The sequence below is a fragment of the Staurois parvus genome, unplaced genomic scaffold (assembly GCF_062004578.1).
Source record: "Staurois parvus isolate SC_StPar_1 unplaced genomic scaffold, SC_StPar_1.0 ptg003307l, whole genome shotgun sequence".
Lineage (NCBI taxonomy): Eukaryota > Metazoa > Chordata > Amphibia > Anura > Ranidae > Staurois > Staurois parvus.
Genome location: NW_028321103.1, coordinates 1 through 25,337, shown reverse-complemented (window position 1 = coordinate 25,337; position 25,337 = coordinate 1). Strand labels below are relative to the sequence as shown.

General features: G+C 49.7%; 1 protein-coding gene across 1 annotated transcript; it reads right to left on the bottom strand.

Moving 5' to 3' along the window:
* Positions 1 to 468: 468 nt before the first annotated feature.
* On the bottom strand, positions 469 to 20,420 carry LOC149428326 (uncharacterized; the record flags this gene model as incomplete). Its single annotated transcript, XM_089667508.1, has 3 exons — positions 469 to 1,060; positions 12,778 to 16,621; positions 18,873 to 20,420. Coding segments are annotated over 3 exons (5,984 nt in total), but the record flags the coding sequence as incomplete, so codon positions are not given.
* Between the last annotated feature and the right edge of the window lie 4,917 nt (positions 20,421 to 25,337).

Genomic DNA, 25,337 nt, shown 5'->3' with positions numbered 1-25,337 from the left:
ATACTCAGGGCTGGGGCCCCATCCTGCCATCTCATCTACTAACACATGTCTCGTGTGGCCCCGGGCTGAGAACAGACCTACTTACTAAAGGCCCCTGAAGTGACAGACTGCTGTCACACTGCCTGACCATTGGCCACTAGAGCTATCTATGGAACGTGTAACATCGGATTACCGTGACTATCTGGGCGCAGTTGGAGCAAAGCCACTGCAGAACCCATGAAGGGCCACAGACTGCGGCCATGACACCCGATGTACAAAGCCACTGCGGAACCCATGACGGGCCACAGACTGCGGCCACGACACCCGATGTACAAAGCCACTGCGGAACCCATGATGGGCCACAGACTGCGGCCACGACACCCGATGTACAAAGCCACTGCGGAACCCATGACGGGCCACAGACTGCGGCCATGACACCCGATGTACAAAGCCACTGCGGAACCCATGACGGGCCACAGGCTGCGGCCATTACACCCGATGTACAAAGCCACTGCGGAACCCATGATGGGCCACAGACTGCGGCCATGACACCCGATGTACAAAGCCACTGCGGAACCCATGACGGGCCACAGACTGCGGCCATGACACCCGATGTACAAAGCCACTGCGGAACCCATGACGGGCCACAGACTGCGGCCATGACACCCGATGTACAAAGCCACTGCGGAACCCATGACGGGCCACAGACTGCGGCCATGACACCCGATGTACAAAGCCACTGCGGAACCCATGAAGGGCCACAGACTGCGGCCATGACACCCGATGTACAAAGCCACTGCGGAACCCATGACGGTCCACAGACTGCGGCCATGACACCTGATGTACAAAGCCACTGCGGAACCCATGACGGGCCACAGACTGCGGCCATGACACCCGATGTACAAAGCCACTGCGGAACCCATGACGGGCCACAGACTGCGGCCATGACACCCGATGTACAAAGCCACTGCGGAACCCATGACGGGCCACAGACTGCGGCCATGACACCCGATGTACAAAGCCACTGCGGAACCCATGACGGGCCACAGACTGCGGCCATGACACCTGATGTACAAAGCCACTGCGGAACCCATAACGGGCCACAGACAGCGGCCATTACACCCGATGTACAAAGCCACTGCGGAACCCATGACGGGCCACAGACTGCGGCCATGACACCTGATGTACAAAGCCACTGCGGAACCCATGACGGGTCACAGACTTCACAAAGATCGCTCCCTATGTACAGAGCCCTGTGTTGCAAAGCAGGAAGAAGAAACAGTGTTCATACAAAGCAGCACACAAAGATTTTCTACACCCAGGACCCCGCATTCACCATATCCCGTCTCCCCGGACCCCGCATTCACCATATCCGCTCTCCCCGAACCCCGCATTCACCATATCCGCTCTCCCCGGACCCCGCATTCACCATATCCGCTCTCCCCGGACCCCGCATTCACCATATCCGCTCTCCCGGACCCCGCATTCACTATATCCGCTCTCCCCGGACCCCGCATTCACTATATCCGCTCTCCCCGGACCTCGCATTCACCATGTCCGCTCTCCCCGGACCCCGCATTCACCATGTCAGCTCTCCCCGGACCCCGCATTCACCATGTCCGCTCTCCCCGGACCCCGCATTCACCATGTCCGCTCTCCCCGGACCCCGCATTCACTATGTCCGCTCTCCCCGGACCCCGCATTCACTATGTCCGCTCTCCCCGGACCCCGCATTCACTATGTCCGCTCTCCCCGGACCCCGCATTCACTATGTCCGCTCTCCCCGGACCCCGCATTCACTATGTCCGCTCTCCCCGGACCCCGCATTCACTATATCCGCTCTCCCCCGGACCCCGCATTCACTATATCCACTCTCCCTGGAAACCCTGCATTCACTATATCTGCTCTCCCCGGACCCCGCATTCACTATATCCGCTCTCCCCAGACCCCGCATTCACTATATCCGCTCTCCCTGGAAACCCTGCATTCACTATATCTGCTCTCCCCGGACCCCGCATTCACTATATCCGCTCTCCCCGGACCCCGCATTCACTATGTCCGCTCTCCCCGGACCCCGCATTCACTATGTCCGCTCTCCCCGGACCCCGCATTCACTATGTCCGCTCTCCCCGGACCCCGCATTCACTATGTCCGCTCTCCCCGGACCCCGCATTCACTATGTCCGCTCTCCCCGGACCCCGCATTCACTATGTCCGCTCTCCCCGGACCCCGCATTCACTATATCCGCTCTCCCCCGGACCCCGCATTCACTATATCCACTCTCCCTGGAAACCCTGCATTCACTATATCTGCTCTCCCCGGACCCCGCATTCACTATATCCGCTCTCCCCAGACCCCGCATTCACTATATCCGCTCTCCCTGGAAACCCTGCATTCACTATATCTGCTCTCCCCGGACCCCGCATTCACTATATCCGCTCTCCCCAGACCCCGCATTCACTATATCTGCTCTCCCCGGACCCCGCATTCACTATATCTGCTCTCCCACAGAACATGGAAAAGCAGTTTATTTTAGTAAATATAAACTGCTAAATACCTTTTCTCATCAGCAGTATATAGCAGTCTTGTGAATTCTAAAGTGCCCAGCAGAGCACTGGTTAAAGCTTGTAGGGGGAAGTTCTCATTCTGCTCTATGAGGATGCAGAACCCCTGACCCTGTCTGCACAGCGCCGATTGGCCCTGTGCTGATCATATGCGCTTTTCCAAGAAAAAATACAAGCCTCCCTAGCAATGCACACCAAACTCGGCATGTGTAGCTTGCCCCCAAGGCTCTGTCCTATCAGCAGATGGATCGGGGACTGTAGAAGAAGGGGAGGATCAGGATCAAACAGCCTTTTTACACAATGCAGAGGATTAACCCCTTAGGTTCCACAGGGAGTATAACAAGCATGCTTTACTGCATCTACAGACAGATTGTACTGCTGGGGGTTTAGTAACACATTAATGGCACACACTTAACCCCTTGATTACCTGAGAGGTTAACCCTTTCCCAGCCAGTGTCATTAGGACAGTGAGTGTATAGTATTATCAATGATCACTGGAGAAGTGTCCGTTCCCACCCAGTGTTAGTGTCATATTGCCCGCTGCACTATAACAGTCCCACTATAAGTCATTGATCACCGCCATTACTAGGATTTAAAAAAAAATAAATAAAAATTCCAGTATATATCTCATAGTTTGTAGACACTATAACCTTCACACAAACCAATATTTACATGGAGCAGAATACATTTTGGCATATATATATATATATTAAAAAAAAAAATTGTGGGGATCAAATACTACAAAAAAGGGGGGATATGATCTCCATGTATAATACATAAGGGGGATATGATCTCCATGTATAATACATAAGGGGGGGATATGATCTCCATGTATAATACATAAGGGGGGGATATGATCTCCATGTATAATACATAAGGGGGGGATATGATCTCCATGTATAATACATAAGGGGGGGATATGATCTCCATGCATAATACATAAGGGGGGGATATGATCTCCATGCATAATACATAAGGGGGGGATATGATCTCCATGTATAATACATAAGGGGGGGATATGATCTCCATGTATAATACATAAGGGGGGGATATGATCTCCATGTATAATACATAAGGGGGGGATATGATCTCCATGTATAAATACATCCGTGGTCCATATAGTGAACTCGGCGTAGTTATTCCCCCTGAGGTCATCACAGAGGACAAGGGGGCGCTCTTTACGTCTGGAGGAAAAGAAATGCAATCTCCAAACACGGAAAGGTTTCTTCACAGTAAGAGCTGTGAGAATGTGGAATAGACTCCCTCCAGAGTTGGTTGTGGCCAGCTCAGTGGATTGCTGTAGGAAAGTCCTGGATTCTTTCTTGGATACACAGAATATAACTGAATATAACATTTATAGGTGACGTTGATCCAGGGAATATCCGATTGCCTCTCGGGGGGTCAGGAAGGATTTTTTTTCCCTGCAGGAGCAAATTGGATCGTGCTTTGCTGGGTTTTTTGCCTTCCTCTGGATCACCTGTGGGTGTAGGATTATAACGATCTTTTTTTTCTATGGTTGAACTGGATGGACTTTTGTCTTTTTTCAGCCAGACTATGTAACCATGTAAATACCCATAACGCCCCTGGAAGAACCAGTGTATCCAGGGGCCAGCCAAGGAAGCTGCCATCTTACCCTCGGCTTGATTTGTACCTGCCAAGGTGATACAAGTGAACAGCTATGACCAGGGGCGGACTGACCATTTAGCCACTCGGGCACTGCCCGAGGGCCCGTGGTCAGTAGGGGGGCCCATGAGATGCCCCTGGTACCTTTCATAGGCTTTTTTGGGTGTGGCTTGAGTGTGGGCAACTTGATCCTCTATTATAAGGGGCCCCATGAGTTGTCAGTCTGCCCCTGGTTATGACGCCAGCCATTTGAAGGTTTTAAAGTTTGGTTGAGAGGCACAAGCAACTGACCAGGACCATTTTTTGGACTTTGGGAAACCATTCAAATGAATTGGTTCAATTGCGCTTTAATGAACATTTCACCCTTGCAGTTGGGGGGGGGGGAAAGGGGGTCGGGGACCGATTGAGTATTTTGCTGCACTGAAATCTGTACGGACCATCATACCGACCTTCAGCGGTCTATAAATACATTGGCGAACCTGGAAAGCAAAGCTATAAAATAGGACAAACTTGTCTCCATCACCAATAACCTCTTTTTTTTTCCCTCCAACATACGACGTTTCCTTATCTGGAATTTTATGTGGTCGTTCAGAAGTGATCGAATGTTTGCAAACCAAAGGTGGCATCCCTGTTCAGGCCCGTCTCCGCTCTGCCACATACATTGCCAAACAGAAAGGTCAATGCCATGTACAGTCGTGTGAATCCAGATGATGCATCCATGTTGCTTCTCTTCCCAACAATGACCCTTCGTCCTTCAAAAAAAAACACCACCATTTGTATCCCTGAACCTAAGAAAACCGTCATGGAGGTCCTCCCCCAGACCCTTCCACTGCGTTGCCTATCCCGGGAATCCAGAGTCACTCCAGCAGTGCGAGGGGTTAACCAGCAGAGCCGGCGGAATGGCGGAGCAGGATCGGGATAGGATGCTATTTATAAGCTGCTATTTTTTCCCCTCATTTAACGCCGTCGTTCCATTCGCTACATCTCACACACATTGTGTCATCTTATTTGGAAACTCTCGCCGGTTTCCAAGGCAACCCCCAAAAAATCTGGGTAATGAGAGGGACTGGTGGCAGTAAGATAAATTCTGCTTTCCGATCATTAGTGATGGCACGGACCACTTCAGTGCGGGGTCTCCGGGGACTGAAGAGAAGGAAGGAAGAATGGTATCCATACGTACAGAACAATGGCGGCGAATGCGACGGTACATGGCCAATAGAAACGGAAGTAAATCATCCGACAGCCACGCAAAAGGCCAAAAGTGTCACGGCTACATCTGAGGGTTTTGTGCTGCGCAGCCGGTGAATGAAGACTTGCCGAGCCATTACCGGCCAGGATTAATACCCCCCCGGGGAGTGCAAACCATTACCAGCCAGGATTAATACCCCCCCGGGGAGTGCAAACCATTACCAGCCAGGCTTTATACCCCCCAGGGGGTGCAAACCATGACCAGCCAGGATTAATACCCCCCGGGGAGTGCAAACCATTACCAGCCAGGCTTTATACCCCCCAGGGGGTGCAAACCATTACCAGCCAGGCTTTATACCCCCCAGGGGGTGCAAACCATTACCAGCCAGGATTAATACCCCCCCCCCCCCGGGGAGTGCAAACCATTACCAGCCAGGCTTTATACCCCCCGGGGAGTGCAAACCATTACCAGCCAGGCTTTATACCCCCCGGGGAGTGCAAACCATTACCAGCCAGGCTTTATACCCCCCGGGGAGTGCAAACCATTACCAGCCAGGCTTTATACCCCCCGGGGAGTGCAAACCATTACCAGCCAGGCTTTATACCCCCCGGGGAGTGCAAACCATTACCAGCCAGGCTTTATACCCCTTGGTGTGATCAGATGCTGTTAAGGGTAGAGGAGAAAACTAGACCCCAGATCTCTCAGTTAAGGGTACTTGTCACCGCCTATTGTTATTATAAAGGGATGTTTACAATTCTTGTCATAACAATAAAGGTGATACAAAAAAAAAAAAAAATGGATGGTGAAAATTAAAATAGCCCCGGACCCGGCATTCACTACATCCGCTCTCCCCGGACCCGGCATTCACTACATCCGCTCGCCCCGGACCCGGCATTCACTACATCCGCTCGCCCCGGACCCGGCATTCACTACATCCGCTCGCCCCGGACCCGGCATTCACTACATCCGCTCTCCCCGGACCCGGCATTCACTACATCCGCTCTCCCCGGACCCGGCATTCACTACATCCGCTCGCCCCGGACCCGGCATTCACTACATCCGCTCGCCCCGGACCCGGCATTCACTACATCCGCTCGCCCCGGACCCGGCATTCACTACATCCGCTCGCCCCGGACCCGGCATTCACTACATCCGCTCGCCCCGGACCCGGCGTTCACTACATCCGCTCGCCCCGGACCCGGCGTTCACTACATCCGCTCGCCCCGGACCCGGCGTTCACTACATCCGCTCGCCCCGGACCCGGCGTTCACTACATCCGCTCGCCCCGGACCCGGCGTTCACTACATCCGCTCGCCCCGGACCCGGCGTTCACTACATCCGCTCGCCCCGGACCCGGCATTCACTACATCCGCTCTCCCCGGACCCCGCATTCACTATATCCGCTCTCCCCGGACCCCGCATTCACTATATCCGCTCTCCCCGGACCCGGCATTCACTATATCCGCTCTCCCCGGACCCGGCATTCACTATATCCGCTCTCCCTGGACCCCGCATTCACTATATCCGCTCTCCCCGGACCCCGCATTCACTATATCCGCTCTCCCCGGACCCCGCATTCACTATATCCGCTCTCCCCGGACCCGGCATTCACTATATCCCCTCTCCCCGGACCCGGAATTCGCTATATCCGCTCTCCCCGGACCCCGCATTCACTATATCCGCTCTCCCCGGACCCCGCATTCACTATATCCGCTCTCCCACAGTACACAGAACATGGAAATGCAATTATTTTGGTAAATATAAACTGCCAAATCCCTTTTCTCATCAGCAGTTAGAGCAGTCTTGTGACTTCTATCAGTGTCCAGCAGAGCACTGATTAATGCTTGGGGAAGTTTTATTTCTGCTCTAGGAGGATGCAGAACCCCTGACCTCTGTCTGGACAGTGCCGATTGGCCCTGTGCTGATCACATGCACTCTCCCAAGAAAAAAAACCCTCTAGCAACACACACCAAACTGAGCATGTGCAGAGTGTCTCCACATGATATGTCTTATCAGGAGATAAGAGGTGGGGGACACTAGATGAAGGGGAGAATCAGAGAAGACAGGATCAAACAGCATTTTTACACAATGCAGAGGGTTAACCCCTTAGGTCCCACAGTGAGTATAACCAGCATTCTTTGCTGCATCTACAGACTGATTGTACTGTTGGGGGTTTAGTAACACTTTAAAGTCCTATACCATTCCCCTCTATACTGGAATTTATTTTCGGTGTCCTTTTGGAGAGATTGTATCAACAGAAACCTCTATCCCGACTCCCTCACCCTCCAAAAAACACGACTATTGACAGTTGTAGATCGTTCCTCTAAAGTTTAGCATTGAACTTCTCAGGACGGATCAGTAAATAATATATAAAGATTTGTTCTTTGTGACCGAGTCGTCCAATCAGCTGACCAGGAAGTGAAACGGGCTCAGCATTCCTCCCAAAAATCCCCACCAGCTCTGCAGCGTCCTGAATGGGACCGGCCTGTTCACATGAATTACACCGCCTAACCTTTTACGGAGCCTTAGAGCGTGTTTCCTTCAGATGGGGGGGGGGAAAGAAGAGTCAGAAGTTTAAAACCGGCGCTTTCCAAACCACTGTGGAATACCCCCCCCCACAATGAAAGTCCCATTTATAAAATGTCACTGGACAAATGTGGTATTTAAATTTTTCTTCAGTTCCTTCGCCGTAGCTCTCGGATATGAACTCGAAGACTTTACCGCCAGGGGCTGCCGTAGAGGAAGCGACATGAACAAAGCGTCTCGGGAAAAACGATGCGAAACGGAATTAAAATGCAGGCCGGTTCACAAATGTGCCGGGGGGGGGGCTGGCATTGGGATCTGCAAGAACTGAAGAGCCTTGCAACCGAATATCGAGGAGGATGAAGGATGGTGAAGAAGCACCAAGTCCTCTTCAGTCTATCATGAATGCTGCTGCCAGACTCATCCACCTTACTAACCGTTCTGTATCTGCCACCCCTCTCTGCCAATCCCTCCACTGGCCTCCACCCCTCTCTGAATGGAGGCCAGTGAAGGGATTGGCAGAGAGGGGTGGACACTCAGTGTCCTCCATCTCTTTCTGCCAATCCCTCCACTAAGCGTCCTCCATCCCTGCCAATCCCTCCACTGGCCTCCACTCAGTATCCTCCATCCCTCTTTGCCAATCCCTCCACTGGCCTCCACTCAGCGTCCTCCATCCCTCTCTGCCAATCCCTCCACTAAGCATCCTCCATCCCTCTCTGCCAATCCCACCACTGGCCTCCATCCCTCTCTGCCAATCCCTCCACTCAGCGTCCTCCATCCCTCTCTGCCAATCCCTCCACTCAGCGTCCTCCATCCCTCTCTGCCAATCCCTCCACTGGCCTCCATCCCTCTCTGCCAATCCCTCCACTCAGCGTCCTCCATCCCACTCTGCCAATCCCTCCACTGGCCTCCACCCCTCTCTGCCAATCACTCCACTGGCCTCCACTCAGTGTCCTCCATCCCTCTCTGCCAATCCCTCCACTAAGCATCCTCCATCCCTCCCTGCCAATCCCACCACTGGCCTCCATCCCTCTCTGCCAATCCCTCCACTCAGCGTCCTCCATCCCTCTCTGCCAATCCCTCCACTGGCCTCCATCCCTCTCTGCCAATCCCTCCACTCAGCGTCCTCCATCCCACTCTGCCAATCCCTCCACCCCTCTCTGCCAATCACTCCACTGGCCTCCACTCAGTGTCCTCCATCCCTCTCTGCCAATCCCTCCACTAAGTGTCCTCCATCCCTCTCTGCCAATCCCTCCACTCAGCATCCTCCATCCCTCTCTGCCAATCCCTCCACTAAGTGTCCTCTATCCCTCTACTCAGTGTCCTCCAACCCTCTCTGCCAATCCCTCCACTAAGCGTCCTCCATCCCTCTCTGACAATCCCTCCACTGGCTTCCCATTGAACAGATGAAATTCAAAACATTAATAACATATAAAAAACATTTATAACTCCGCACCCAATTACATCACCAATTTTGTCTCCAAATATCACCCAAACCATACTCTCCACTCCTCGCACCACCACCTGCTCTCTAGCTCCCTTGTCTCCTCCAGGGACTTCTCCAGAGCTTCCCCCATCCTCTGGATCTACCCCAATTTATCAGACTATCACCTACTCTGCTCACTTTTAGGCGATCTCTGAAAACCGATCTCTTCAGGGAAGCCTATCCTGCCCTCAGCTAATAATGGAATCTTCTACTCTTCCAACCAGTCCATCCCCCACAGTTACTACCTTTTGTACCACTAGCCCCTCCCTCTTAGATTGCAAGCTCCCAGGATCAGGGACCTCCTATCCCTCTTGTATTGAACTGTATTGTTGCTGTATTGTCTCCCTTTATATTGTGAAGTGCTGAGCAAACTGTTGGCGCCATAAATCCTGTATAATAATAATAATAATAGCCCACAAGTGCCTCATGCTATAAAGAACGTTCGCATAAAATGTTTGTTTTTTTTTTCATCTATTTGCTGTGATCATAAATGGCCAAAGGCAGTACAAGGTCATGTCAGACCATCTCCTTCAGAGTAATGAGCTTCTCCAAGAAGCTTCATTCATGCTCCAGCCACAAAAGTACGACTCCAAAGTCGCGCGATTTTGAGTGCAACTTTCATGCAACTTTACACACTCTGGCACTCAAGTCGCAAGAAAGTCACATCGGGACAGTAGTGCTGGAAACCTTTTCAAAGTCACTGCGTCTTTAAATCACCTAGATTGGAACGGGTGCCATTGAAATCAATGGGCTGCGACTTGTCATGCAAATTTATGGGTCCAAAGTCACGACAAGCCACACTTGTGTGAACGGTGCTTAAAGCTCATATAAAAGGCATTTGATGCACTATATGGCCAAAAGCTTGTGGACTCAATGCCCTCATATGTACGCTACATTAGACAAATGTGTCTGGCACCCCTCCAAGTGGGGTTCAGGGGTCTCCATTCGAAGGATCCTGTTAATACTACAGCCTACCAGATGATTGTGTGCTTCCAACCTTGTGGAGCTGGCTGTAGGATAAGCCCTTCTGCACAAAGACATGATTTGACCAGCTTGGTGTGGAGGAACGTGTGGAGCTTGGTGTGGAGGAACGTGTGGAGCTTGGTGTGGAGGAACGTGTGGAGCTTGGTGTGGAGGAACGTGTGGAGCTTGGTGTGGAGGAACGTGTGGAGGAACGTGTGGAGGAACGTGTGGAGGAACGTGTGGAGGAACGTGTGGAGGAACGTGTGGAGGAACGTGTGGAGGAACGTGTGGAGCTTGGTGTGGAGCTTGGTGTGGAGCTTGGTGTGGAGGAACGTGTGGAGCTTGGTGTGGAGGAACGTGTGGAGGAACGTGTGGAGGAACGTGTGGAGGAACGTGTGGAGGAACGTGTGGAGGAACGTGTGGAGGAACGTGTGGAGGAACGTGTGGAGGAACGTGTGGAGGAACGTGTGGAGGAACGTGTGGAGGAACGTGTGGAGGAACGTGTGGAGGAACGTGTGGAGGAACGTGTGGAGGAACGTGTGGAGGAACGTGTGGAGGAACGTGTGGAGGAACGTGTGGAGGAACGTGTGGAGGAACGTGTGGAGGAACGTGTGGAGGAACGTGTGGAGGAACGTGTGGAGGAACGTGTGGAGGAACGTGTGGAGGAACGTGTGGAGGAACGTGTGGAGGAACTTGTGTGTCCTGCACAGAGCCCTGATCTCAACCCTACTGAGCATATCTGGGATGAAATGGAACACCAATTGTAAGCCAGATCTTCTCATGCAACATCACTGCCTGTCCTCACAAATGCATATGTTTGCTACAGGGGGAAAAAAATTCCTACAGACGCTTCCAAATGGTGTTGAAAGACTTTACAGAAGAGCTGAGCCTTAACGAGTAAATCCATTTATGGGGGGGGGGGGGGGAATTTAAAAAATATAAATAGTGGATCCAATTGCGACACAAGTCATGCTGTAATTCAATGTTATTAGAAATGAAATTTCCTTTTCAATCCACAGCTGCTGTCATTTTCTGTAAAATGTATTATAGCAACCTGGAGGCGTTCTATACCCAGATGGTATACAGAACTCCCCCCCCTAAGAATTTTCATTTCCTGCTTGTGTGATTGGCTCACTGATTTTCCCAGAAGTCTGCACTAAGATACAAGTCAATTTGTTGCATCCCCTGCAACAAAAAAAAAAATTCACATTTTCTGGTGAGATACTACCAAAGGAAAAATCACATCTAAAAAAGGATGCAGACTCTGCCACTTTCCTCATTAGAGCCCTGAAAGTGAAGCAGCTGATTGGTAATTATAAAACCACTCCCATTCACACTGCACATGGAAACAGAAACAAACAGCTATTTCTTCAGAATAACAAAAGGCAAGAATCTGCAACAAAGTTTGTTAAAGTGGTTGTAAACCTCAGACATGAAATATGAACAAAGCACATCCCTCTATAATGTGTGCTTATCTCAATCCAGAGGTCTAAGTGTCATTCCTGTCTGCTACCTTCTGTGCATCAGTCACTTTTGACAAGTTTTCCTGACACCAAGATTAAAAAAAAAAAAAAAAAAAAAAAAAAAAAGGTGACAGGGAAGGGCACAGTCTGATTGACAGCCTCTTTCTGTTCCTGTGAAGGTGGGCGTGTCCCTTCCCCCCAATCAGCTCTCAGAGCTCTCTGTAACGCCAGCTCCCACCCCCTGCCTTTTTTTTTTTTTTTTAGAGCTGGGAGGTCCTGTGTAAAATCAGCATTTTTAATGGATGTAGGGGACAAATGGATGTAGATAAAAAGGTACAACTTATGTAGGATTTGTTTAATCGCTGTGCATCATCTGAGGCCAGTCACTTCACTGGGTATATGGAAGAGTTTAGGGCCACTTCAAAACCCCTGCCATGTACATAGATTACCCAGAAGGGAATGTTTTTTCCTCAACAAAAGTGGAGTTACTCTTTAAGGGAAGAAGAAGGATGTTGCAATGGGTTGCCCAACAAGGTCGAAGGTGTGAAGTTACCCACAAACCTACGGCCATACAGCTCAAGTTCACTACAATGTACAAGTAATAAACGTTTGGCTTTTTTTTAGGGCCAAGTTCAAGATCAATTCCCATGCAGAGTAAGAATTGCGAACACTGCAAATCAATAGAAAATGGTCAACCAAAGCAAGCTATTAGTAGGCAAATCATGCAAACCACAAGCAGGTTTCGAACTTCCCTAAACCGGGGCTCAACAGAGCGGACTGTCAAGAAGGTACAACCAGCCGTGCTACCCACATCCGGAACACAGCACACAACTATAAATATCTTTTAAAAATGATGATACTACCTGGAATTCGACCAACACTTTACAAAATCCTGTGCAAAATCAAACTTTGTAAACTACTTCACGGCAAGGATTTCCAACTCAACCAAGAAAATTAGAATTGTGCCACACACACAAGCAGTATTACTGGCAGAAGCCGCCAAACGCCATGCCACCGCAGTGAGGAAGCCATGCTGGGCGGTCCACAACTCCACTCATTAGGAAGAACACACCTTTGTCTGGTCTCTGCTCGTTTATCTTGGTGTCCTTTGGTGACCTAGGCTTGTCCACCTCCGTGCTAGAAGCTCTGGGTGATGGAGCAACACCTCGAGACTTTGTTGGCCTCATGTACCCTTTAACAGCTTCAGGGACTTTTGCTTTCTCTTCAGTCTTGGCACTCTTTAGTTGCGCTCTCTCTGAAGATGGTTCCTTCTTCGGAGCAGAGACTGCGGTCTTCAGTTTGGTTCTGGAAGTATGTGTGGCCTCGCCATTCACATGTTTACGTGTAGAAGGTGACATTTTAGCAGGAACTGCTTGTAGAGAACTCTCACTACATGCAGCCAGAGGGGCACCCTGGATTTGGGGTTCTTTTACAGGCAACTCTGTTTTGTTTCCATGCAGTTCAGTTTTGTTGGGGGCAATTTGATTATTTTCCGTCTGTTTTCTACCTGAGTCAACCTGCTTAGACGTTTCTGTAGAACTAGATGCTTGCTTTTGAAGTGGCACTTCAGCGGCATTATCAGAGGTGGCACACTCTGCCATCTTCAATGTGTCAACACTGGGAGAGTGCAAGAGTGAAGCTGGCGGTTGTGCAACTTCTCCTCGAACATTAACATCCCCCTCGGGAAATCCCAGAGCAGCTTTCACTGAACAATCAGCCTCACCATGCTGGCTGTTAGACTGGAGCTTTTCAAGTACATTATCGGCCCCTGTAAATTCCGTGCCCTTCATTTCTCTGAATGAGCCAGCTTGATGCGATAATCCAGATTCAGAAGCCGACTTCAGCTCTTTGTTATCGTTAGAAACCCCACATGTTGGAGCCTCATCCTTTAAAATCTCTTCAACTGATGACTGTGGCTCCGAACATACCATGAGCTCTTTGTCATCTTTAGCAGTTTTGCGTGTCAGAGCTTCATCCTTTGACAAATCCTGAACTGATGTATGAGAGATGGGATCTACCCTAGCCTCTGGGCCATCTTTATCCCCTTCACCTGTCAGAATGAGGACCTTTGGCAACTCTTGAACTGATGTATGAGAGATGGGATCTACCCTAGCCTCTGGGCCATCTTTATCCCCTTCACCTGTCAGAATGAGGACCTTTGGCAACTCTTGAACTGATGTATGAGAGATGGGATCTACCCTAGCCTCTGGGCCATCTTTATCCCCTTCACCTGTCAGAATGAGGACCTTTGGCAACTCTTGAACTGATGTATGAGAGATGGGATCTACCCTAGCCTCTGGGCCATCTTTATCCCCTTCACCTGTCAGAATGAGGACCTTTGGCAACTCTTGAACTGATGTATGAGAGATGGGATCTACCCTAGCTTCTGGGCCCTCTTTATCCCCTTCACCTCTCAGAGTGAGGACCTTTGGCAACTCTTGAACTGATAACCCTGAATGAACCCTGGATTCTTTGTCATCTTTAGCAACACCAGTCTCGTCCTTCTTTATCAAACTTGTAGGGGAGGACTGGGAGACTGGATCTCTCGAAGACTCTTTGGTATCTCTAGCTACTTCACTTGCAGTGTCAGCTTTTGACAACTCTTGAGCTAATGACTGGACCACTGTGTCTATCCTGGGCTCTAAAGCTATATTCAGTGGTTCTGTTATATCTTGCTTGGGCTTCACTTTTTCCTCGGGTACAGGTACATCCGAGGTTAGGGTTAGGATATCGTTAGTCAGCTGGTCCAATAAATCAAACTCTTGGGACTTTATCTGAAGTTCTTCGTTTTGAGGACTATCTGAGATAGGAGGAAGACTGGCACTGCCATTTTCTAGCAGAGGAACAGTTAGTTCCTTCGGCTTTGCATCTTGGTCTGGACATGAGGCCATCACTGATACTGGTGCCACTTCAACACTAGTAATAAGACCATTGTCTTGTGAAGTGGGTAACACTGGGCTATCCTTTTTTTCTGAACTGTGTGGTCGCTTTAAAGAACCACGTTCTACTTTTTTAGTGGTTACAGCGTTTGTCTCTTTGGGTTTGTAACTTGGTTCTGTATAACCAGCACCAAAGTTCTGATCACCTACATCATCCGCTCCCAGGAAACCTGCACTGCTCGCTTTAGCTTTACCTCTCTTGTTTTTGGTTTGTCTGTCATTCCCATTACTCTTGCCCTTTCTAGAGGATGAAACTTGCTGGTCCCTTGGCACAACAGTGTCTGCTATATTATCAATCTCTGACCCAACATTAGGTTCTGGTAAAAGATCTTTAATGCCCTCGCCCGTTTTACATTTATTTTCTGGAGTGGACTGACCCACATCTGGTTCTGCACTTCCTAATATTAATGCTAGCTCAGGTTCTTTGACATCTGAAGATACACCAAGAATCTTTTGGTTATCTACTATGCTTACGGTGCTCTCCAAGGTTGGCTTGGCTTCCCCTAGGTCTAAGGTAGGTCCGTGAACATCGTCAATCTTTATTTTATTCACCACAGGGGTGTCCTTAACATCTAGCGTATTCGCCACCAATGGGAGCGCCTTGTCTGTTTTCATTTGTTCCTCTTTTGCAGCAGAACCCCCTACATCTTTATCACTTAAAAGTTGACAGGTACCAGATGGAAGTAGTTCTACACTGTCAGAGCTCTTGCTACTTTGATCTTGCTTTTGTTTTGGTCTGTGATTAGATACCTTTTGTTTAGGAAACAGTTTCTCCTCTCCTGGCACTTCTGTAGGGAGTGGCTGCTCCTTCCTATGGGAAACCTCTTCATCTAACAGAATATCGACTGGGATATTTTTGTATTCTGGTTTGGAGTCAAAGACACCATATTCTGTTGGCCACTGTTTAACATCTGCTGGGTGTCCAGCAAGAGAACGGTCCCCCACCCGCTTGTCTCTCTTTTTTGGCTTGTCCCATTTCATGCCAGATGCCAGGAAGGGCCTTTCAACCTCTAAAACAGGAAAACCAGTTCCCAGTTTTTCCCCTGACCAGTAATCTGCCTCTAAAAACAAAGGTTCTTCTTTATAATGATATCCCGCTTTCCTTTGCCCACTGTGAGCTTTCTCACTCTGTGCTTGTTCTCTGGAAGGATTACTGACTGCAAATTCAGGATTGAAGTACGGACATTTAGAAACATCTGCGTCAGCTAATCCAAATATAGCATCCACGGAGGTCTCAGGTTTCCTGTGTTCTCCAGTCTGAAATGGCTGTGGTTTGAAAAGCAGCTTATCAACTTGGTCACCATTTGAGGTCTCAGGTGGTAGTAATGGGTAGTTAATGTTTTTCAATGGTGGCTTTACGTTCTCAGGAGAGTACTCGGTCACCACATTGTCCTCGAGGTTAGCAGCATCTGCTATCCTATCAATTACAGGACTAACAAGGGGCAGTAAGCAGCTTGGAGCAGTTTCCTTAAAACCCAGAGGCTGACTGGGAACTTCCTTTGTTAAAATTGGGTCCACAGTCATGGTTTGTTGGTTAGCATCAGCAGGCCAAGACTCCTGGGAAGTCTTTGGCAACTCCTCTTCACCAAACTCCGACTCTTTAGGGTAAAAGTTTTTTCTTTGCTTAGGTTTCTTTTTCTTTCTCCTCATCTGGACCCCTTCGGGATCTCCTGCTTCCCTAGCAGCTTCCTGACGACTCTCCATGATATCACGAGCTTTCTTATGCAACGCTTTGGTTCTAGAGGCCAAAGAATGGGAGGATTCCGCTGGAGGAAGGTTTGTGTTATTGCCAGTAAAGCCAGGCTCAGGAAGGTCATCTGACACTGGAACTAATGTAGTCTTCCCTTTGCCTGGCCCGGGTGCCCTCGTTTTAGGTGTTTGCTTTAAAGGTGCTGCAGATACAACAGGGATAGGTGAGGTTTTCCACACTGGCCTACTTCCATGTTGAACATTAGAATTAGATACCTTAACTCCATACTACCATTACACGCCTTGAACTCATAAATACAGTAAGAATACCTAATCAAGCCAGTCTGGTGCATGAAAAACAATTCCCTGTTATCTGCATGGGTCATTCAGACTCTTGGGACTGATGAAGAAAAAAATTAAAGTGCATTCTGATCAGAATTTAAATCATACTTACCTAGGTATTTTAACCCCTACACGCTGGCGCCTCCCGGCCCTTTAAGGGTTTCAGAAGCCGGGAGGCGGGGTGGGGTTTAGGATCATGTGACCGCCATGACACACCGTCACATGATCGGGAAAGGTCCCGATCGAAAGAGGAGATCGGGACCTTTCTGTAGGTACCAAGCAAGTGTGTTGGGAGCGCGCAGGGCGCACACTCTCAGCACATACATTTTTTTTTAATAGAACGCAAATGTGCGGCCGCTTAGCGTCTAGGACACTCAGATGCTGGGAGGCCGCACATTTGCGTTCGGCCCGCGTGAAGAGGTTAACCATACCCACCTTACTAATACTGATTTCAATCATACTTACCTAGGTGAATGCAACATCGATCAGATGCTGCATCGGTCCCCCGCCGGTTCTAAGGGGCGTGAAATGAGCCATCAGAAAACGCTGATCACTCAGTTCTCCTCCCTGAGCAGAGATCGTGGAATATCAGTCACTGCTGTCTGCTCTGCCCCCCCAGCACTCACTGGAGCCATCGGCTGTGGAGGGGGCGGGAGTGGCTGAGCCAAGTGCCGGTCCAGACATTTGTAAATAATAAACCTTTCTAGTGTCAGTGAAAATATTTCAAAAACCCCAAAAATTATTCATCGAAGTTCTGATTCATAATCACCGTGTATCTCCAAGAATGCCGTATACCTCCAAAAGAAAAAAAAAAAAAACTGGATAGTGTATTATCCTCAATATATAACAGTGATTAAATCATATTTAAATCCAAAAAAAAGTTTTTGTGCAAACAAAACCGTGAAAACACATTTTTGGGGTTTTGGAAATATTTTCACTGACACTAGAAAGGTTTATTAATTTACAATTTTGGACTTTCAAGGGTGAAAGTGGGACTTTTTAAGTGTCAAAATATAGGGTGTTTATTATATCACAGCTTATTATAGATATAATTTTGGATACCGATTTTTATATCGCATTTGGGTGGATCCCGAATGTTAAAGTCGGGATCGTTCCCCAGCACGGAGCGGCTGAGCGATGTCAGCAGACAGCGGACTTTAGCCCACCGTCGGCTGAAACCGAGTCAGAGAACAAACTATGTTCCTGTGATCCATAGGGGAAGTACAGCCAAACTTTGGCTGTACGTCTCCTTTAAATATGAACTCCAGGCGGGTATAAATACAAAGCTAATGCACCTCTGCATTAAAATGTGTTTTTCAAATGAAAGTGAAAATACCTGAATTTGACCTGGTATCTACTTCCCGCACAGTAGAGCTCAGGCTGAGCATAACTCCACCCAATTACGCAGGGTATACACCTCGAGTTTTTGTTTGACCCGATTAATGACGTCACCAATCCACCTCTCCACCTCCTCCGATCAGAGAGCGCTTTGTATTCATTCAGCAAATGCAAAGCATTCTATAAATGGCGCCCATGAGGAGTGGCCGTCCTTGTGTGTTCAAAAAGCAGCAGGCCGGCAGCTCAACGTGGGGACCTGGACGCTAGTGGAGATCGCTGTAGTAGCGGGGTGGTCTACTACAATGATCTCAAGCCTCCAGGGCATCAGGAAAGTATAGTATATTCATAGTCACATTGGTCCAAGTTGCGACAATGTAAATAAGAATAAAAAACCCCATACCTGGAATCCTTTAGTTAATAAAATCCGAACCAAATATATTAAGGGTTTGAAAGTAAAGAACAAAAAATACATAAAACCAGATTAAAGGATAATGGTTTAAATTTTCTTGGGTTTAGATTTATTTAGATGTGAAAAACGTTTGGGCAATTTTTCAAATACATTTTTTTTTGCCAAGAAAAAAAAAAAAAAAAAATCAGACCTAACCACAAAAAGATTTGTGAGCACACCAGACATCAGAAAAGATTTCAGCAAATCTCCCTACACCCCAGAAAATATTAAAGGATAAATAAAGCCCACATGAGAAGTCTATATCAACAAATCACAGAATAATAAGCATAGACTCCACTTTCTTAGAAGAACACAGCGAGCCTTACCTGTTTCAGTGGGCTGTTCGGACTGTTGAGGTTCATCCTTTCTTGTGCCAGCTGAAACTTCCTCTGTCTGTTGAGTCTTGGGGGAAGCTAGAGCCTCTGCTGGTGTATGTTGAGAAAGCAAAGTGGTTTCTTCTGCAGAGACTTCTGGCTTAGCAGAAACTGTAATCTTTGTCTGAGGAGGCGTGAGAGGCTCCAGTTGGGTCTGGGCAACAGGAGAGGCGGGAGGCTCCAGCTGGGTCTGGGCCACAGGAGAGGCGGGAGGCTCCAGTTGGGTCTGGGCCACAGGAGAGGCGGGAGGCTTCAGCTGGGTCTGGGCCACAGGAGAGGCGGGAGGCTCCAGCTGGGTCTGAGCCACAGGAGAGGCGGGAGGCTGCAGTTGGGTCTGGGTCACAGGAGAGGCGGGAGGCTGCAGTTGGGTCTGGGCAACAGGAGAGGCGGGAGGCTCCAGCTGGGTCTGAGCCACAGGAGAGGAGGGAGGCTCCAGTTGGGTCTGAGCAACAGGAGAGGCGGGAGGCTCCAGTTGGGTCGGGGCAACAGGAGAAGCGGGAAGCTCCAGCTGGGTCGGGGCAACAGGAGAAGCGGGAAGCTCCAGCTGGGTCGGGGCAACAGGAGAAGCGGGAAGCTCCAGCTGGGTCGGGGCAACAGGAGAAGCGGGAAGTTCCAGCTGGGTCGGGGCAACAGGAGAAGCGGGAAGTTCCAGCTGGGTCGGGGAAACAGGAGAAGCGGGAAGCTCCAGCTGGGTCGGGGCAACAGGAGAAGCGGGAAGCTCCAGCTGGGTCGGGGCAACAGGAGAAGCGGGAAGCTCCAGCTGGGTCGGGGCAACAGGAGAGGTGGGAAGCTCCAGCTGGGTCGGGGCTACAGGAGAGGCGGGAGGCTCCAGCTGGGTTGGGGCTACAGGAGAGGCGGGAGGCTCCAGCTGGGTCGGGGCTACAGGAGAGGCGGGAGGCTCCAGCTGGGTCGGGGCTACAGGAGAGGCGGGAGGCTCCAGCTGGGTCTGGGCTACAGGAGAGGCGGGAGGCTCCAGCTGGGTCTGGGCTACAGGAGAGGCGGGAGGCTCCAGCTGGGTCTGGGCTACAGGAGAGGCAGGCTCTACCACAGCCTGAGTAACAGCAGAGGAAGGGGGCTCTACCCCAGCCTGCACAGAAGAGGCAGGGGGAAAAATTGGAGGCGCTTTCTCAGCTTGTGTTGCAGGAGGCTCTGTCTCACCTACAAAAGTGACCAGGGACAATGGGAACTCAGCAGTAGCCTCATCCAAATTCTGAGCAGCAGAGAAGGTAGGAGGCTCTGCTTCAATCAATGCAGCAGGGGGCACTGGGAACTCTTCCTGGGTGTCAGCAGCAGCGGTAACTTCTTGGCTTGCCTGGAAAGCAGACGGGAACTGTTCTCTCTCTATAGCATCCCCAAGTGGTTCATTCTCCACTGGAGCAGTTTCTTCAGAAGATATTAGATCTTCTACAATCCCATGCGCAAAACATTCAGAAGATGCAGGAGAATCCTCAATGGAGCTAGAAGATCCTTCTTGTGTTGTAACCTCCTGGCTTCGGTCCCCTATAGAATGAAAAAAATAAATAAAAAATTGCAGTCAATACCCAAAACTATTATAAAAGTGAGCATAAACAACACAAAGGGATTCAGAAAGCCAAACTGTACAAAATACAACTGTTGATGAAAACACTAATATTTAATTATTTTATTGTTATTATACAGGATTTATATAGCGCCAACAGTTTGCTCAGCGCTGTATATATTATACAGGATTTATGGCGCCAACAGTTTGCTCAGCGCTGTACAATATAAGGGGGGTGGTACAATTACAATACATTTCAGTACAGAAGGAATAGGAGGGCCCGGCTCGTGGAGCTTACAATCTAAAGGAAGGGGGAGGTGATACAAAAGGTGATAGCTGCAGGGAATGATCTGGTGGAGGTGATTCAAGTACAATTCTTAGGTGGAGGTGGGGTAGGCTTCCCTGAAGAAGTGTTTTCAAAAATCGCCTAAAGGCATACAGGGTGGGGGCTGACCGGACATGCTGTGGTAGGGAGTTCCAGTGGATGGGAGAGGCTCTGGAGAAGTCCTGGAGGCGAGCGTGGGAGGAGGTGATGAGGGAGCTAGAGAGAAGGATATCATGGGAGGAGCGGAGTGGGCGATATCTGTGGATGAGGTTGGTGATGTAGCCGGGGGCAGTGTTGTGGATGGCTTTGTAAGCTGTGGTTAGTATTTTGAACTTTATACGTTGGGTTAGTGGAAGCCAGTGGAGGGATTGGCAGAGAGGGGCAGCAGTCGCTGATCAGTTGGTAAGGTGTATGAGTCTAGCAGCAGTCGCTGATCGGTTGGTAAGGTGTATGAGTCTAGCAGCAGTTGCTGATCGGTTGGTAAGGTATATGAGTCTAGTAGCAGTCGCTGATCGGTTGGTAAGGTGTATGAGTCTAGCAGCAGTCGCTGATCGGTCGGTAAGGTGGAGGAGTCTAGCAGCAGTCGCTGATCGGTCGGTAAGGTGGAGGAGTCTAGTAGCAGTCACTGATCGGTTGGTAAGGTGGAGGAGTCTAGCAGCAGTCGCTGATCGGTTGGTAAGGTGGATGAGTCTGGCAGCAGTCGCTGATCGGTTGGTAAGGTGTATGAGTCTAGCAGCAGTCGCTGATCGGTTGGTAAGGTGTATGAGTCTAGCAGCAGTAGCTGATCGGTCGGTAAGGTGGAGGAGTCTAGCAGCAGTAGCTGATCGGTCGGTAAGGTGGAGGAGTCTAGCAGCAGTCGCTGATCGGTCGGTAAGGTGTATGAGTCTAGTAGCAGTCACTGATCGGTTGGTAAGGTGGAGGAGTCTAGCAGCAGTCGCTGATCGGTTGGTAAGGTGGATGAGTCTAGCAGCAGCATTCATAATAGACTGAAAGGGAGATAGCCTGTGTAACGGTAGACCAGTGAGGAGGGAGTTGCAGTAATCGAGGCAGGATATAACCAATGCGTGGATAAGTTGTTTTGTGGTGTCATTGGTCAGGAAGGGGCGGATTTTGGAAATGTTCCGGAGGTTGAGGCGGCAGGATTTAGCCAGTGATTGGATGTGGGACCCAAAGGAGAGGTCAGAGTCTAGGATTACGCCTACACCCTGGCATGAGGGGAAGGACCAATGGTTATGCTGTTGATCTCAATGGTAAAGTCGTGGGTGGGGGATCGGGGGGGAGGAAATATTACAGCTCGGTTTTTTAAAGATAGAGTTTAAGGTAGTGATGTGATATCCATGCTGATATGTCGCTTAGTAGATTTGTGATATGTGAGGAGATTGAGGGGGTGAGCTGGGGAGTGGAGAGATAGATCTGGGTGTCATCAGCATAGAGGTGGTATTGGAAGCCATGGGAGGTTATCAGTTGGCCCAGGGAGGAGGTATAGAGAGAGAAAAGGAGGGGCCCAAGGACAGAACCTTGGGGTACCCAAACAGAAAGAGGGAGAGGAGCGGAGGAGGAGGAGTTGTATGTGATGCTGAAAGTGCACTGAGAAAGGTAAGAGGAGAACCAGGAGAGAGCAGAGTCACGGAGGCCGATGGAGTGGAGTGTAGTGAGGAGGAGCGGGTGATCGACTGTGTTGAAGGCAGAGGAAAGGTCAAGGAGTATGAATATGGAGTAATGGCCGTTGGTTGGGGTGAGTATGGAGTAATGGCCGTTGGTTGGGGTGAGTATGGAGTAATGGCCGTTGGTTGGGGTGAGTATGGAGTAATGGCCGTTGGTTGGGGTGAGTATGGAGTAATGGCCGTTGGTTGGGGTGAGTATGGAGTAATGGCCGTTGGTTGGGGTGAGTATGGAGTAATGGCCGTTGGTTGGGTGAGTATGGAGTAATGGCCGTTGGTTGGGGTGAGTATGGAGTAATGGCCGTTGGTTGGGGTGAGTATGGAGTAATGGCCGTTGGTTGGGGTGAGTATGGAGTAATGGCCGTTGGTTGGGGTGAGTATGGAGTAATGGCCGTTGGTTGGGGTGAGTATGGAGTAATGGCCGTTGGTTGGGGTGAGTATGGAGTAATGGCCGTTGGTTGGGGTGAGTATGGAGTAATGGCCGTTGGTTGGGAGGAGTATGGAGTAATGGCCGTTGGTTGGGATGAGTATGGAGTAATGGCCGTTGGTTGGGATGAGTATGGAGTAATGGCCGTTGGTTGGGGTGAGTATGGGGTAATGACCGTTGGTTGGGGTGAGTATGGAGTAATGGCCGTTGGTTGGGGTGAGTATGGAGTAATGGCCGTTGGTTGGGGTGAGTATGGAGTAATGGCCGTTGGTTGGGGTGAGTATGGAGTAATGGCCGTTGGTTGGGGTGAGTATGGAGTAATGGCCGTTGGTTGGGGTGAGTATGGGGTAATGACCATTGGTTGGGATGAGTATGGAGTAATGGCCGTTGGTTGGGATGAGTATGGAGTAATGGCCGTTGGTTGGGATGAGTATGGAGTAATGGCCGTTGGTTGGGATGAGTATGGAGTAATGGCCGTTGGTTGGGATGAGTATGGAGTAATGGCCGTTGGTTGGGATGAGTATGGAGTAATGGCCGTTGGTTGGGATGAGTATGGAGTAATGGCCGTTGGTTGGGATGAGTATGGAGTAATGGCCGTTGGTTGGGATGAGTATGGAGTAATGGTCATTGGTTTTAGCAGTTAGTAGGTCATTAGTGAGTTTTAGTCGGGCAGTTTCTGTGGAATGTTGTGGATGGAAGTCAGACTGTCGGGCATCAAGAAGGTTGTTGTCGGTGAGGTAGCAGTTTATACGTTTGTGAACAAGGCGCTCGAGAAGCTTGGAAGCAAATAGGAGCAGGGAGATGGGTCTTAAGTTATTTAAACAGGTGGGGTCCAGCAAGGGTTTTTTTGAGTATGGGGGTAACCAATGCATGTTTGAGTGGGGAGGGAAAGGTGCCCATGGAGAGAGAGGTTGAAGATGTGGGTTAGAGAGTTTAGGATAGAGCAGGAAGGAGGCTACAACAGTCGTGAGGGGACAGGATCCAGGGGACAGGTGGTGACGTGGGCCTTGGAAAGGAGTTTGGTAACTTCCTTGGTGGTAACCGGGTCGAAGGAGGAGAGTGTTGAGTTTGGTGTTGGGCCTGGTATGTTGGTTAGAGGAGGAATTTAATTGTGTGAGTGTCTCATCTTTGAGCCCACTGCTGGCATGCATTCAGTGTCAGAGGGAGGATCAGTACCCCCATTGTTGGTGTCAGTACAATCAGTCTATACAGTGAAGAAAATGTGTATTTGCTCCCCGGCTGATGTTGAATGTTCGCGCCTCACAAAGAAATTATCAGTTTAAAAATTGAATGTTCGGTGTAACACTGAGAGACAGAATACAACAACAAATTCAGCAGAAATGCGTCTAACAAATGATGACTGATCTGCATGTTCATGAGGGAAATAAGGATTTGATCCCCTTCACAAAACATGGACTTAGTACTTGGTGGCAAATCCCTTGTTGGCAATCACAGAGGTCAGACGTTTCCTGTAGTTGGCCCCCAGGTTTGCACACATCTCAGGAGGGATTTTGGCCCACTCCTCTTGGCAGATCCTCTCCAAGTCATTAAGATTTGGTGGCTGACGTTTGGCAACTCGAACTTTCAGCTCCCCCCACGGATTTTCAATCAGATTAAGGTCTGGAGACTGGTAAGGCCACTCCAGGACCTTAATGTGCTTCTTCTTGAGCCACTCCTTTGTTGCCTTGGCCATGTGTTTTGGGTCATTGAAAATGGGTGGTGGATGAGTGTTCCAGCATGACAATGCCCTGGCTGAGGGAAGAAGGTTCTCACCCAAGATTTGAGGGTACATTGCCCCGTCCATCGTCCCTTTGATGCGGTGCAGTTGTCCTGTCCCCTTGGCAGAAAAACACTCCTAAAGCAGAATGTTTCCACCACCATGTTTCACAGTTGGGATGGTGTTCTTGGGGTCATAGGCAGCATTCTTCCTCATCCAAACACGGCGAGTTGAGTAGATGCCAAAGAGCTTGATTTTGGTCTCATCTGACCCCAACACTTCCCATCAGTCCTCCTCTGCATCATTCAGATGTTCAGTGGCAGACTTCAGACAGGCCTGGACATGTGCTTTCTTGAGCAGAGGGACCTTGCGGGCACTGCAGGATTTCAGTCCTTGTCGGCGTAGTGTGTTACCAATTGTTTTCTTGGTGACGGTGGTCCCAGCTGCCTGGAGATCATTGACAAGATCCTCACGTGTAGTTCTGGGATGATTCCTCACTGTTCTCATGACCATTGACACTCCACGAGGTGAGATCTTGCATGGTGCACCAGTCCTAGGGAGACTGACACTTGTTTTGTGTTTCTTCCATTTGTGAATGATTGCACCAACTGTTGTCACCTTCTCACCAAGCTGCTTGGCCATAGTTTGGTAGCCCAGTCCAGCCTTGTGTAGGTCTACCATCTTGTCCCTGACATCCTTGCACATCTCTTTGGTCTTTGCCATGGTGGAGAGTTTGGAATCTGATGGTTTGATTGCTCCTGTGGACAG